Source organism: Thamnophis sirtalis, unplaced genomic scaffold (assembly GCF_051295495.1).
Source record: "Thamnophis sirtalis isolate CommonGarterSnake01/CBP01778 unplaced genomic scaffold, rThaSir2_p1.2 scaffold_1, whole genome shotgun sequence".
Classification (NCBI taxonomy): domain Eukaryota; kingdom Metazoa; phylum Chordata; class Lepidosauria; order Squamata; family Natricidae; genus Thamnophis; species Thamnophis sirtalis.
The window spans coordinates 68,398,298-68,413,592 of record NW_028261381.1 but is presented as its reverse complement, the minus strand read 5'-3'; the positions used below and the strand labels follow the sequence as shown (position 1 = coordinate 68,413,592).

The following is a 15,295-nucleotide window of genomic DNA, read 5'->3' as shown; positions in this document are numbered from 1 at the left end:
CAAAAGAAATATTTAAGTTAATAGTGTCACTGCCCCTTCATTTAATAACCAAGAAAGAAACCACTCAAGTCCATATTTCAGAATTAAGTGTACTTATACTGGTTACAAACGAAAAGAAGCAAAGCAAAGCTGAATCTGAATAAAAAGGGGCAAAAGCAATAGATATCAATACAAAATTCAATCCCCTCCCCTTGGTACCCCAGTCCATAGTCCAATCATAATTCACCCAACTGTCAGGTGGGAGACATCTTCGAAAATCATCATCAGGACGGAATGCTGGACAGTTCACCTTGGCGGGAAACTCCCTTCCTTCCACATGCGCAAAGAGATGGTGAGAATAACTCCCTAATTAAACAGTCCTCTGGCACATAATGATTCCCCTCCCAAATACCATGCCCCTCCTCCCTGTTTCAATGGCAGCCGAAAAGCAGCAGCAAAGCAGAGGCTGACAAATAGCTTATAATGGCCTTTTAGGGATTTTATGTAGAGATTTTATACTATGTTATGAATATTTATTAACTTAATTTATAGCCCTTTGTGCTTAGATATGTACCTAAGATCCAAAGTAAAATTAGAAATGAAATATGATTTATATTAATTTCTAAACAATTGCCAGTAGTTAATACATAATTGACCATTGAATCGTGTGATGTTGGTTACTAATTCGAATGACTCAGGGACGTGCAGTCACTAGAGACAAGGGAGGCGGGGCCTCACCAGTGTCCTCAGGGAAAGAATTTTAAATATTTTTTAAAAAATAATTAAAGCCAGGGTAGTTGCTACCAGATTTCAAGTCACAGTGGCTTGGTGTCTGCTTTCAGTATTAACTAGGAGGAGGCCAGAGAACTAGGGGCCTCTTTTGCATAAGGAATTTTTCGCCTTTTAAGAGTTAAGCAAGGGTTAACAAGCAAAGAATTCCTTATGCAAATGAGGCACGTATTCTCTCGCCTCCTGTAAAGGACATTTTTAGAGGCTTTTTAGAGTTCTCTGGGAGCAACTAGCTCAGTCTGACAGAGCTCTGGCCTTTCAAGAGGGGAGGGCAGGGCAGGGAGAAGCAGAGTTGAAATCGTCTCTGAAACAGCTGGAAAAGGTACGTGTGTGGGGAGGGGGGAGGAATTCAAAAAGTTTGATTGGAAGGCAGCAGGGGAGGGGGGGTATGGCAGAGGAGCTGCTTTCAAGCCTTTGGAAAATATATCCAATCCAACTTCTGTGTTTGTGTTTGTGAGTGAGTGAATGAGAGAGGGATCGAAGTTCTCTGTGTGCATGTGTCTGTTTGAGAGAGGGGGGAGGGAGGGAGAGAGGGAGGAAGGAGGGGGAGGGAGAAGAAAAAGAATGGGAAAACTTATTTTGCAAGGGGGAAAAATGCTGTCGCTTTAAATCGGAACTGAGCATGCCTGGCTGTGGAATTCTTGGAGTTGAAGTCCACAAGTCTAAAAAGTGCCTCACCAGGCTTAAAGCTGACCGCACGTCACTGGAATGATTTTATCAGATATATTCATGCAGGATGGGCTATTAAGGGCATATGACTTGAAAACCTAATGTTAGGATTAGCATAGGAACAATATCCTGCCAAATAGATCAGTGGTGGGAGAAGGATGTATTCATGTTCCCTGTTTGTGAGCTCATCAGGAATATTTGTGGCCAGAAAGCAGGGGTGGGTTCCTGCCAGTTCTAACCTCTTCTATAGAAGAGGTTCCACAAATCTACAGTGCCATTTAGAACCACTTCCAGCTCCCTCCCCCGCCCATCCGCACATCATCAAGATTAAGAGCGAGAGGAGGAATTCTGGGAGTTGAAGTCCACAAGTCTTAAAGCTGTCAAGTTTGAACATCCCTGGGGGTTTTTCCCTAAAGGGTTAGGGGTGCGAGGGTCTTGTAACTGGCAGTTTTAAGACTTGCACACTTCAGTGCCAGAGTTCCTGAGCCAACATTTTGGTTGCTAAACAAGAGTGTTGTTAAGTGAGTTTCACCATATTTTACAAGTTGGCCACGCCCACCCAGTCACATGACTGCCAAGCCACTCCCACTCGGTCACATGGCTGGCAAGCCATTCCCACAAAGCAGGCCACACCCACAGAAGAGGTTCTAAAAAAATTTGAAACCCACCACTGCCAGAAAGAGAATATGAATGAATGAATGAATATATTAGTACACACACACACACACACACACCCCTCAACAAAGGAGGAATGGATGAGGAGACAGAGGAAGAAAAAAATAAATGAGATAATAAAGTAAAAGACATTTAAAATAATCTGTATCAATACTTACGAGCAGGATCTGGCCAAGCGACAGAGTCCACAGGTAGGCTTCCTCATCAAATACATGGGCCAGCCATAAGCAGCCAAAGCAAAGAGCATATAATAGCATACTTCTTTATATCGCAGCATCTCTTGCTGAAGGAAATAAAACAAATATTATGGCATGATGCCATAATTAGAAATAACTTCCTCTTACTTACTTATCAAGAAATTATAATTTCTGATTAGGTTTCCATCGTCTGTTTGATCTTTCAATTAAGCTCCAAATAGCCACCTCCAGGCACTATTTGAATGAAGAAGCCTGAGATTAGCACTCTCTAGGATAGGTGCTGAGTGGGTAAGAAAATTTTGCTTCCATTTTTAAACCAGCTTGAGAACCTTATTATTGTACAGTCTAGCTAAGAAAACTGATTTGTAACATGTGGTTTACTTAGAAGCCAAGATCCTAACCCTTAATTTGATTCTGGCTTGTTTGAACAACTAAACAAAGTTCATGCATTTTGACAGAATGAAGCCCTCTGATTAGTTAAAAGTGGAAACAAAACCTAAATAGTAATAGTAGTAAGATGCAGTGCAGTCAAAACTAGATTGGGCAAAGATCTTTTCCCTACTGCTAAAATATCATTAAATGAACTTATGCATAACTCCAAATATTTTTAGAGACAGAGAATTTGTAAGAATTGGAATCAAAAGTTGGAATTTGTTTTAATAAATGAATGATTAAAGGATATTAAGTTATCATGATCTTAAGATGGGACTAATTCAATGATAGCTTTTTCCATATTTATTAGATACTTCGTAAAGCTTTTAAAAAGAGTTGGCTATCAACTTCATTATGCTGTAAGTTTAAAATAATGGAAGAGACACATATGCAGATGAAATGTATTCATGCCACACTTATCCAATTTGGGTTTGTTTGTTAATGATTTTGAGAAGAGTGCTGTATGAGTGAGTTGAAATTATGTACGATTTTTTTTTAATTTATCAATATATGAAGAACTACTGATTTATGAAGTGTGGAGTATACCAGAACATAATGTTCTTATATGATAAAAAGACAGTTCTATACAGGATTTACAGAACCTGGATTGATGATGTGTATTTGCTCACTGATCATATACTAGTTCTGGGTTGATGTAATGGAAAGAGATACCATTAAAGAGATACCATTTCATAAAGTTTCATGAAATGTTTAAATATAGCTGTTTTCAAAATATGCATCGTCTTTTTTCTTAATTTTCTTCATTTATGTATCTTTTTTGTATATTAAAGCTATAAAATGTCTACATTTGAGGTTTATAGCTTTAATTCAAAAGTATTGCTTATTTAACTCACAAAAGTCCCAGTAAATCTCAAATGGTTCTATTACCTAGGTATAAACAGTGCTATAAGCAAACAGTCTACAGTGGTTGATTCATTTGTACAAATAACTATAAATAACTGATTTGTACAAATAACTGCTTACAAAAATGGCTTACCTATGCCAGCCATTCTCAGAATGTGGCCCAGGGACTCTTCAAGGAGTCCAAAAATCAAATAAATACATATTTTAAAATTTCTCAATTTTAAATTCTAATACAGTAAACATAAATACAAATAACCCACATAGACCAAAACTCTTTGGCACCTTTTTACTCCTTTTCCATATCTTCAGATGCTTTGGAGAATAGGTCAACCCCCCTCTTCTCTGTGACAGCACATCAAGTATTGGAAGGCAGCTATCATGTCACCCCCTAGGCCTTCTCTTCAATAATTAGACAGACCTAGTTACGTTAACCATTCATCATATGATTTACCCTCCAGACCCTTTATCACCTTTGTTGCTTTTCTTTACACTCTTTCTAGGACCTCAGGATCTTTTTTGTATCGTGATGACCAGAACTGGACATAGTATTCCAAGCGTGGCTTCACTAGTGCAGTACAGATCAGTACTATCACTTCTCGTAATCTTGATGCTATCCCTCTGCTGATGCATCTAAGTCTGCAATGCTTATTTTGGCAGCTGCAGCACACTGCTGGTTCATACTTAAGTGGTGATCCACCAGGATACATGGCTCTCTTTCACAGTTACTACTGTTGAACCAGATACTACCTATTCTGAACCTGTGCATTTTATTTTTCCTGCCACATTTTCTCACCACTGAACTGCATCTTGTTTGATAGATCCAATGCTCAAGTCTGTCAAGATCCTTCTGAGTATTGAGTCTATCTTCTAAAGTTTTGGCAATTCCCCCAGCTTGGTGTTGTCTGCAAATCTAATAAGGTCCCCTTCTGTCCCCTCACCTAAATCATTTATGAAGATGTTGAAGAGGTATCCCACTACATGCTTTCTTCCATGTAGATGTAGTTTCACTGAGGGCTATACACTGAGTGCGATTGATCAGCCAGTTGCAAATCCATCTAGTGATGATGCTATCTATTCCACATTTTTATATCTTATTAACAAGTAGGTTGTGATCTACTTTGTCAAATTCCTTCCTGAAGTCTAAAAAAACTATATTCCAAATAGCTCCCCAATCCATTAAGTTAGTCCCTTTGTCAAAGAAGTCAGTAAGGTTTGTCTAGCATGATCTGTTTTTAACAAATCCATGTTGACTTCCAATAATCACTTTGCTCATTTCTAGATGCTTGCAAATCCGCTGCTTGATTATCTTTTCAAGGATTTTCCCAGATACTGATGTGCTGCTTATTGGTCTGTAGTTTTCTGGATACATTTCCCCCCTTTTTGAAGATTGGAACCTTATCGGCTCTTTTGTAGTACTCTGGTAGTTCCCTAGTGCTCCAGGAGCTTTGTTTTGTATGTAGAAGCTTTCTATGGAGCATTTATTCCAGATTAGATTTCAATCCTTCAAGAGTTACACAGTCCCTAAGTCATATTATTGTGATAACATTTAAATACTGGGCAATTTATGTTGCCTGATCCTCTTTTAAAGAACTGGCCAATGTTAGAAGGAAATTTCAAAATGCAATTAGGGTACAGCAATAATTCTCTGAGACATAAAAGAAACTGGAAACAGAATCACAGAAAACTGATGGCAAAAAATACTCAGTGGTCCATCGAGTCTGCCCTTTGAGTCTTGTTTGTTTTTGTTTTCTTTTTAATTTATGAATTATTTTAATTATTAATTATATTTATTTTTTGTTTGATTTTTATGTATTAATTAGATTTACCTACACTTTGACAGTACTTTACCTATCAAATAGCATATGTTGTTTGCTTTGGCAAGATATGTTCATGCGTGTTGTTATGAACTAATAGATCTCTACCTTATCTAATAGATCTCTAACATCTAAGATCAGAACAAGAGTTTATCCAGGGAAAGACAGAACAACTAATTCCTTTGATCCACTGAGTTTGCATATTTTCTGCAATAAACAATCTGATAACTTACTGAGTTTTTCAGGTCCAAATATTTTGTGTTCCTGGTAACTGGCATTCCCGACAAGAAAGCTAGTATATCATTGTTTGCCTGTAAATCATATAGATTAGGGAAAATGTAATTAAAATATTCAGCTTGTACTTAAGGAAAGTAAACACTTCTTTGTTTGAATTAATGTAGTTGGAAAGCATATTATTCTAAGTGTGTGCTGTCAGTTTCTTTTTCTTTGTTTTTCTCTCTTCTCTGAATACTGGGAGATCGATGATTTTTTTTACCTGAATCTGAAGCCTAGAAATATATAAAACCAACTGTCAGTTTTGTAACATCTTATAGACAATTTTATTTATTTTTCACATGTCTGAACCACCCATATCCTTCAAAGAGAATGATACATTTATGCCTTGATTTTTGTGGACTACAATACAAATATGATAATCTAATAGTGGATTCTAATCCACAAAAATAGGCTTAATTAAAATAATTACAGTACCAGCCTTGAAATTGTTAAAAAAGGCTTTTAGTTGTGACCTATATTGCTGAGCTGTGATGCTTGGCCAACATTAATCTATTTTCCGTCTTCTGGATGGAAAGCGAAAAAGAATGTTTAATAGGATATTTGCAACTATCTCTCAAAATAAGCAATGTCTTCATTATCCAAATTACAGTATTTGCCAACACTCAATTGGTCCTAGACGTTTGTTCAATGTATTCCTAGAATTAGTAGTCAGACCAAATTAAATTGTTAAGTGGTTAATTAAAAAAAAATCAGACCAGAGAGAATTGGTGCTTTATGGAATTTTCTCATAACTAATATGATTTTTGAAAGACATTTAAAATCATAATTTCCTCTATTTCAGTAAACAAATATTTATTAATTCAATGTTGTCAATAAGAAACAGTGAAACTGTTAAGTAGCTGGGAAGTGAATTATGATGAAGTATTAGGTATTTTCCAAATGAAATGTATCACAGAAGGTAATTTTAAGTAACGAAAGCCTATTTCACCCACTTTTCATTGTTAAAATGAGAATTCCTCACACTCACTTCATCCAACACCGCACTGCGTTTTGCCCTTTGTCGTTGACGTAGTAGAACGAGGCCTGCTATAATATCAGATGGGACTATGTCAAGATCTCGGAAAAATTCAGCAAAGAGATATGCAATTTCAGAGTAAGCATCCTGAAAGATCCAAAGAGGAAAAGGTGAAAAATTAATCTGCAATAAGCAAGAGACAAGAACTTGAAATAGTTGTTAGCTTGTTGGATTGCTAAAGGCATTATATTAAACCACAATGGAGTTTGCTTTTTTAAAAATTACAGTATGTAAACAATCCTTTATAACTTAGTTTTTGTGTGAATTAAGCAACCATTACTGAATAAGCAGTAATGCTGCCTTGGTACTATGTATAAATGCAGCAATTTCTGGATTACCAGTTTCTGTACATGGCTGAATGTATTGATTTTTATTTACATTAAACTTTTCTTCCAAGACGTTTAAAATAATATACATAGCATAGTGGGACGCAGTGACTAGTGGGATGCAATGGCTCAGTGGCTAAGACACTGAGCTTGTCTATCAGGAGGTTGGCAGTTCAGCAGTTTGAATCCCTAGCACTACGTAATGGAGTGAGCTCCTGTTGCTTGTCCCAGTTTCTGGCAACCTAGCAGTTTGAATGCATGTAAAAATGCAAGTAGAAAAATAGGGACCACTTTGGTGGGAAGATAACAGCGTTCCGTGCGCCTTCGGCATTTAGTCATGCTGGCCCCATGACCACGGAAACATCTTTGGACAGCGCTGGCTCTTCAGCTTTGAAATGGAGATGAGCACCGCCCCCTAGAGTTGGGAATGAGTAGCACATATGTGCGAGGGGAACCTTTACCTTTACATAGCATTACTTAAATTTTTTTCACTACAGTAGTCAAGAAATAATGCTTGAATCCATATATATGATAAAAAAAGCTAATAAGATGAAGTAATATGAAATACTAATTACTACACATAGATAAACATATAATATGGTTTGCTTAATGTTGACTTAGCATGATATTGCCACTATCTCATCATGAAAGTGTTATGTGAATCATGGCACTGTGACTTGTTCAACAAACCATGTTATATACTAACGTTATTATATAAATCAGGCCTGTGACAAAATTTGTTGAATGGCAGGCATTAAGCAGAATAATGGAACAGGTATTTGAATTAAGCCACTCACTTTCTATCCAATACATTATCTACTATATCACATTTGTCAAAACAACAATAACTGATTTAGGCTAGGATCCTCCCTCCAACCCTTAAGGCCACCAACTTAAGACTTCCAACCCTAAACCTTGAAAACTCACAGGCAAAGTATAATAGAGACCAACATTTCTTGTCTCTAGCGTCTGGAATTCAGAGAAAAAATTGTGTGTGTATGTGTCTGTGTTAGATCAGGTAGTTTCATTTTACACAGTAGTATTTGCTATCAGTACACCTATTCTTCTTTATTGTGGGTGAACATGCCTGCACAATTCAATATCATGTATCAGATACTACATATTAAGTAAGATGTCTTGACAGCTGCAAACAGGCCAAGATTAGATGGTTCTGAGGAATGTTATTACTACTTTTGCTTAATGTAAAATGTGGAATTCCTTTCAAAAGTTTCATGATTGAAAAAAAAATCTAAATAATTGATTACTCCATTTTAATTATATTTTTGGTAATAAAAGATAATGAAAGATTACTATATATTTTAAAATTAGCCAACTCAATAGTTTTAGGCCCCTTTACAAGCTAAGTATTTTTCTTAAATTACAAATGGCTTCTTCTTTTTTGCAACTAATCAAGCATGAATGAACAGCTTACCTGTAAAGATTTATTTGCACCAACTATGAAAAGCTTTTCTATTCTTACAACAGAGCACCACTGGATCAACATGTATGCATGGAATATCCCAATAGGATACTTGTACCATATTTCCTCTCATCATCAACCACAGTTTTCAGACTATAATACTATCAAAATCATGAATTATATTTGTTTTTTAATGACAAGCCAGTAGCTGCTTACTGATTGTGAATCTTTTGTTCGTGTACAGCAGAGAAAAACTTTTAGACGGCGAGTCCAGCTGCTAGCCTGGCCTTCTTCCAAGCGATGCCTTAAGAAGAAAAAAATTACAGTCAAATGCAATCACCAGATCAAAAAGACATCAAGAGCCTAACATCAAGAATATATAAACACTGGAATAATATGGAATGAAATAGTGAACAGTTCTGAATGTCATCTGTCTTAAAGCTTCCACACAAAAGTAAAATTTCCCTCAAATACAGCTCAGCTCCTAGTAATCAAAATAATGTTCTTTTGCAGCAGAAGAGAAATGGCTTTCCACTGCCTTATTCCAAAGCTCTCTTTCTTTTTCTTTTAAACTTCCTAGTCCAGTTTACAGCTCTGGGATTTCTCAGTGGTCTCCCATCCAAATAGTAGCTGAGCCAACTTTGCATTATTTGTTCAAGTTCAGCCAAAGTAGGCTAGATGCTGCCACCTGCAGGAATATAGTTACATTACAGAGATACATAAGTCGCCCTAGAAAAAGAATGTCAAGAATGGCTCAGATCGGATAAAGGTGTTCACAAAGCCTACTCATGTCTGTTTCTCATTTGACTCATTGTTGAGTCTTTATGTTTAAGAGATAAAGGAAACTTTCCCCTTTTGTACCTTCCTCTCTTCAAATTCTTCAAGCTTTTCTGCCTTTGTGGATTTCTCAAAATATGTAGCTCTTACTTCAAATACAATCAGTGTCAGCATTTAATAAAATATGGACTGACCCCTTACTCTGCATCTCAGTTAATACATTATGAGCATTTTTAAAATGGGAAGTTCTGCTACTTAATTACTCAGTATTTTTTTAGCACTCTGTTTAGATTCTGAACCATATTCTCCAATAAGGACTTCTGCTCAATTCAAATCTCCAATACAACCTAGGCAATATTACAGAAGTTTGATCCTCCATGGATTCTGAAGGAAAACAAAATGATGCAAAATGTTAATATTGTATGTTTGGTCAAATATCCTATATATTTGCGGAAAAAAAATGTCACACTGGCTAGATTGAATTAATTAAAAATGTTTGCTCTATTTTAACTTCTTTATTTTTAAAAATAGAAAATTGCATTGCTGAAGATACCATTTTGTTGTCAAATACTCCTGGCTCATTAAGTTATGACAAACTAAATACACATTCTTTTATAGTTTTGGGTGAATGACATCCAATGTATTCCATTTATACTTGGATGACCTTGGCCAAATCACTACCTTTTATTCTAATGTACATGATAGCATCATTATGAGAAAAAAATTGACTTTTGCTGCATAGTTAAGAGGACTATAAATATTGCAAAATATATATATTAAAGAATATCATCTGGAAACCAAAATTGTGCATACATTCATATACATACATACATACATACATACAAAAACAAGATATTTACTATTTACAATTCCAAAAAAGTATTCCCAATACGTAAACTGCACTATTTGCTGCCATATTGAACACACTCATTTGTGCTTATCTACATTGAAAAGGGTTCAAATCCCTAGCGCCACGTAATGGAGAGAGCACCCGTTACTTGTTCCAGGTTCTGCCAACCTAGCAGTTCGAAAGCACGTAAAAAATGCAAGTAGAAAAATAGGGAACACTTTGATGGGAAGGTAACAGTGCTCAGTGCGCCTTTGGCATTTAGTCATGCTGGCCACATGACCACAGAGACATCTTCGGGCTCTTTGACTTAGAAACGGAGATGAGCACCGCCCCTAGAATCGGGAATAACTAGCACATATGTGCAAGGGGAACCTTTACCTTACATTGAAAACAATAGATTTGCATTTATCTAAATTGCAAATCTATTTTATAAAACCCTGAGTCAACCTCTACAATTACAACTTTCTTACCTCAGGTTATATGTTCTTAGATTACGTTGTCTCCTCTTTGTGGCTCGCAACTTAACAAAAGTCCGTCCTGTTGGGTCAAATACGCAGAGGACAGTGATGCAGACACTCAAAATGACCACCCAGTTGCAGACGACCATTCCTAGTGAAACAGAGGAGACAGATGATAAGGACCAGCTTGTAAGTGGCAGATCTGACTCATTTGTACTCTTTCCTTGAAGTTTAAGTATTCTTTTCCACAAAGTAATACTCCCTGTTTGATTTTCTTTGACAAGGTAAAGATAATTCTTGTATAAAATTTCTGATATTCTTGGAGATTCTGTAACATCATAAATATATTATAAAATATATTTAATGAGGGTTATCAAGCAAGCGCAATGAGTATAAATACTGTGAATAATAGTAGTGACCCCCCAAATAGTTACATATGCATTACACCACTTTGTTCAGTCTATATCTTCAGTCCTTCACAGGATCATGGCATATAGAACACTTTTTTTTTAGCCCAGCCTAGTTAGACTTCAACAGTTATTTCCTTTCTAATTGTAATACTATTAATTGTTATGCCTATGAATAAATGTACATGAATGTTTTCAGCAAAACTAAATTTCAACAGTGAAACAGCAAGACCTCAAAAATTATGCTTGTTTAGGTCTATAAACAGGTTAAATCTCAATACACTATGATGCGTAAACGTGATTTTAAATACTTATAAAGACATACCCAAAGTAACACTCTTGGCAGTAACATCATTGCAGGAACTGTAGTACTGGGTTAACCAAACAATGCCCACAATCGCGTAGATAAATTCAATCACCAAGATTGCTGGAACAATAAGAATAGAGTGTACAATGGTATAACAACACAATAACAACAGCAGTAGCAGCAGCAACAACAACTGATTTCACCATATTTCTGAGCATCAATTCTTAGCCAATGATGTGTCATTCTAAATGGGATGATCTCATTGCAGCTACACCAGAAGAAGTTAGGTGATTAGCTTGCTTAGATATCTAATTATAGCATATATCCTATTCTATGGTGACATTTTATGATGGTTTTATCATGGTTTTACCTTAATTTAATATTTTATCTCATATACTGTATTGCCCACATATATATTTTCTGATATTTTATTTAAACTTATATTTTTAAACATATATTTCTTGTTCCTATGTATAATGTGTCTTATTAGTGTTGTATATCAGAGAGATTGCATGACCTTTGTAGATGCCATACACTAAATAAAAATAAATGTCATTCTAAAACTTTTCACTTTTACCCAGATAAACATGCAATGTAAGACTAGGAGAAAAATATGAAAGAATGATAATGGGGAACCTTAACTATAAAAATGAGCGAGGGAATCATCCAAAATGTCTTATCTCTCTATACCACATATATACCCACATATATGTAGACTTTTTTTTTTTTTTGGAAGCTTGGAGTGAATAGCATAATATATTCCACACACACTTTTGGGAAGGGTAGATAGGCATCAGATTTTTTTACAAATGAAAGCTCATGGTAAGTGAACAAAGGAAATAATGGTGAGTTTGAGAAAGATAATTATAGTATGTGTTTCTTTTCACAGAATAGTAAACTATATTTACTTATCCTTAAAAGTATAATGCTAACATGTTTGTCTTTGCTGAATATAAGAAACAGCACACATGCATCACTGTCAAGGGTTAGGGTTTAGACATTAGACAAAGTATATGTATTTCATTAATGACGCTGTCCATTTTTAACAATAAAAAAATTCATAAATGTGCATTCGCCCTAGAAAAATTGAAATAGATTTTATGGAGGCATATTTTCCTATTTGGGGGGAAATAAGAGTATGTTTTCCCACATCTGCAAAAGTAATGAAATAGTGACTAAATTTGCAAATAATATTTAATTTCAGTAGCCATATATCCAGATGCAGATATCTTTTGGTGCCACAACTGAAAATGCACTTGGATCACTCAGTGTTTGTAAATATTATGAATGGAGTACCCTTTGAGAACACAACTGCAGCTGCATCAAGACCAAAAATTAATAAAAAACCCTTGACCGTTGCCTCTTACCCAGTCTGACGTATAGCACATATTGCATGGAATCCCGAGGTTCTGTGTACAAGATGCTTCCACGCATGCTGAGCCAGATGATTGCAACTTCAGCGATCATGCAGCTGAGCAAAATACCCAGATAACCTCTGCCATGGTCCACCAGATTGAGAGAGCAGGTCTCATTGGGATTGTATGCCAGTCCAAAGAGCACCACAGAAAGGATGATGAACCTGCCATACATAAGCCACATTCACTTGACAAAGCTTGAGACAATATATACACAACCAAAGACTTTTAGCCATATAAGGAACAAGAAACCTAACATTAATTAAGTGTTTTTTAAACTGTTGTGGTTTGTTTTGCTTTTATATAAGTTGAGAAAAGAAGTATCTCTTTTTTTAATTGCTGGGAATGTCAAAGTTTCAATTCCTAAATGGACTATCATATTGCTTTTAGTCGATTTTAAGTACAGGGGATATGGGATTCTCAGATAATATATCGCAAATATGTATTTCGTTAATATTCATTTATGGGTGCTATGCAATCCTTGTGCTGCTGTAATAGTAAAATGCTGGTGGATAGCTGATAAGTCTTCCCCCCCTCCCCACCCACATACTGATTTCTGGATGGTGTCCCAGAACACACTCTGTTTTCCACTACAATACAAGGGGTTAGGAAGGAGGCTGCATCAATCCCTTGAGGTTTATCTGTCTCTCCATCATGTAAAGCAGCCTGGAAATGGGAACAGTAAAAACCTGCACATACTTCAACAGTCAGCAGAGGGCAGGCGAAAATGTTATCAGGCACACATTTTTTTTATTCCCATATGCCAATTATATTGTTTTTATCCCGGCATGTAATTTACCATGCTTGCCAATGCATGCACATGAGTGCACACACTTTCTCATTCTCTCACCACACAGTGCATCTTAACAATCACAGGCTCCTAAATCTCATACATTTATTTGCTTATGAGGAACCTACCCAACAAGATGAAGACGACACATAAATGCCATTACCACCAACAATTATTCTTTTGTCCGTTAACAGCAGAGTTCAGGAAACAGACATTAGGCTACTAAGTACTAATCTGTTTTATATTAGAACCTTGAAATCTCACAACAGAAAACCCAGTCTCACAGCAAAAGAATCCTGAGGTCAGATATTAACATTAGGTATCAGAACCAAGGAGAGATCAATCCTTTAACACAAAAGCCCCTTTTTCTACTCTGTTAAATCTCTGATTGGGAGTAGAATAGAGTTGGAAGGGACCAACTCCCTGCTTAGGCAGGAAACCCTATACCACTTCAGACAAATGGTTATCCAATATGTTCTTTAAAATTTCCAGTGTTGGAGCATTTACAACTTCTGGAGGTAAACTGTTTCACTGATTAATGTTCTGTCAGGAAATTTCTCCTTAATTCTAAGTTGCTTCTCTCCTTGATTAATTTCCACCCATTGCTTCTTGTCCTACCCTCAGGTGCTTTGGAGAATAGTTCGACTTCCTCTTCTTTGAGGTAGCCCTTGAAATATTGGAGCATCGCTATCATGTCACCCCTAGTCCTTCTTATCATAAGACTAGACATACCCAGTTCCAGCAACCATTCCTTATATGTTTTATCCACGACTCCCCTAGTCATCTGTGTTGCTCTTCTCTGCATTATTTCTAGAGTCTCAACATCTTTTTTACATAGTAGCAACCAAAATTGGATGCAATATTTCAATTGTGGCCTTACCAAGGCATTATAAAGTGGTATTAACACTTCACATGATCTTGATTCTATCCCTCTGTTTATGCAACCTAGAACTGTGTTGGCTTTTTTGGCAGCTGCAGCACACTGCTGGCTCATGTTTAAGTAATTGTCCACTAGGAATCCAAGATCCCACTCAGAGTCACCACTGTTGAGCAAGGTACCACATATATTGTACCTGCGCATTTTGTTTTTCTTGCCTAAATGTTACCTTTTTCACCACTGAATTTCATTTTGTTAGATAGCGCCCAATGTTCAAGTCTGTCAAGATCCTTCTGTATCTTAAATCTATCTTCCGGAGTGTTGGATATTTCTGCTAGCTCGGTGTTGTCTGCAAATTTGATGAGTTCCCCATTTATCCCCTCGTCCAAATCATTGATGAATATTATGAAGAATACTAGGCTTAAAACAGAGCCCTGGGATACCGCATTGCATACTTTCCTCCATGTAAATGCAGTTCCATTGAGGACTACACATTGAGTGTGGTTGGTCAGCCAGTTATGAATCTATCTGGTGGTGATGCTGTCTAACCCATGTTTTTCTTTTCTGTCAAGTAGTAGATTATGGTCTACTTTGTCAAATGCCTTACTGAAGTCCAAGTAAATTATATCGACAACATTCCTCTGGACCACTGGTTTTGTCACTTTGTCAAAGAATGCAATAAGATTAGTCTGGCGTGATCTGTTTTTGACAAACCCGTTAGCTTTTGGTTATTACTTTGTTTGCTTCTAGGTGTTTGCTGATTCGTTGCTTGATTATCTTTTCCAGAATCTTCCCTGATATTGAGGTCAGACCAAGAAAGTCAACAAAATGGCAAGATCTGGCCCTGCAATGCATTTTGATGGCTGACAGGAAGCTTACCTCACCTCAGATTACAAAAATTTGGGGTGAAACATGTGATGTAAAAGTGTGCACAAGC

At 36.5% G+C, this 15,295-nt stretch overlaps 1 protein-coding gene across 4 annotated transcripts in view; it reads right to left on the bottom strand.

Annotated features, from left to right (window-relative positions):
- DAGLA (diacylglycerol lipase alpha) overlaps nt 1-15,295 on the bottom strand; it is a 115,948-nt gene that overhangs the window by 27,093 nt on the left and 73,560 nt on the right. For all 4 annotated transcript variants that reach the window (XM_087715091.1, XM_087715111.1, XM_087715105.1 and 1 more), the window contains 7 exons: nt 12,644-12,855; nt 11,295-11,396; nt 10,575-10,713; nt 8,694-8,781; nt 6,684-6,818; nt 5,653-5,730; nt 2,271-2,395 (listed from right to left, as the gene is read on the bottom strand). In XM_087715091.1, coding sequence (XP_087571217.1) covers nt 2,271-2,395; nt 5,653-5,730; nt 6,684-6,818; nt 8,694-8,781; nt 10,575-10,713; nt 11,295-11,396; nt 12,644-12,855 — 879 coding nt within the window. The remainder of the gene's footprint in view (nt 1-2,270; nt 2,396-5,652; nt 5,731-6,683; nt 6,819-8,693; nt 8,782-10,574; nt 10,714-11,294; nt 11,397-12,643; nt 12,856-15,295) is intronic.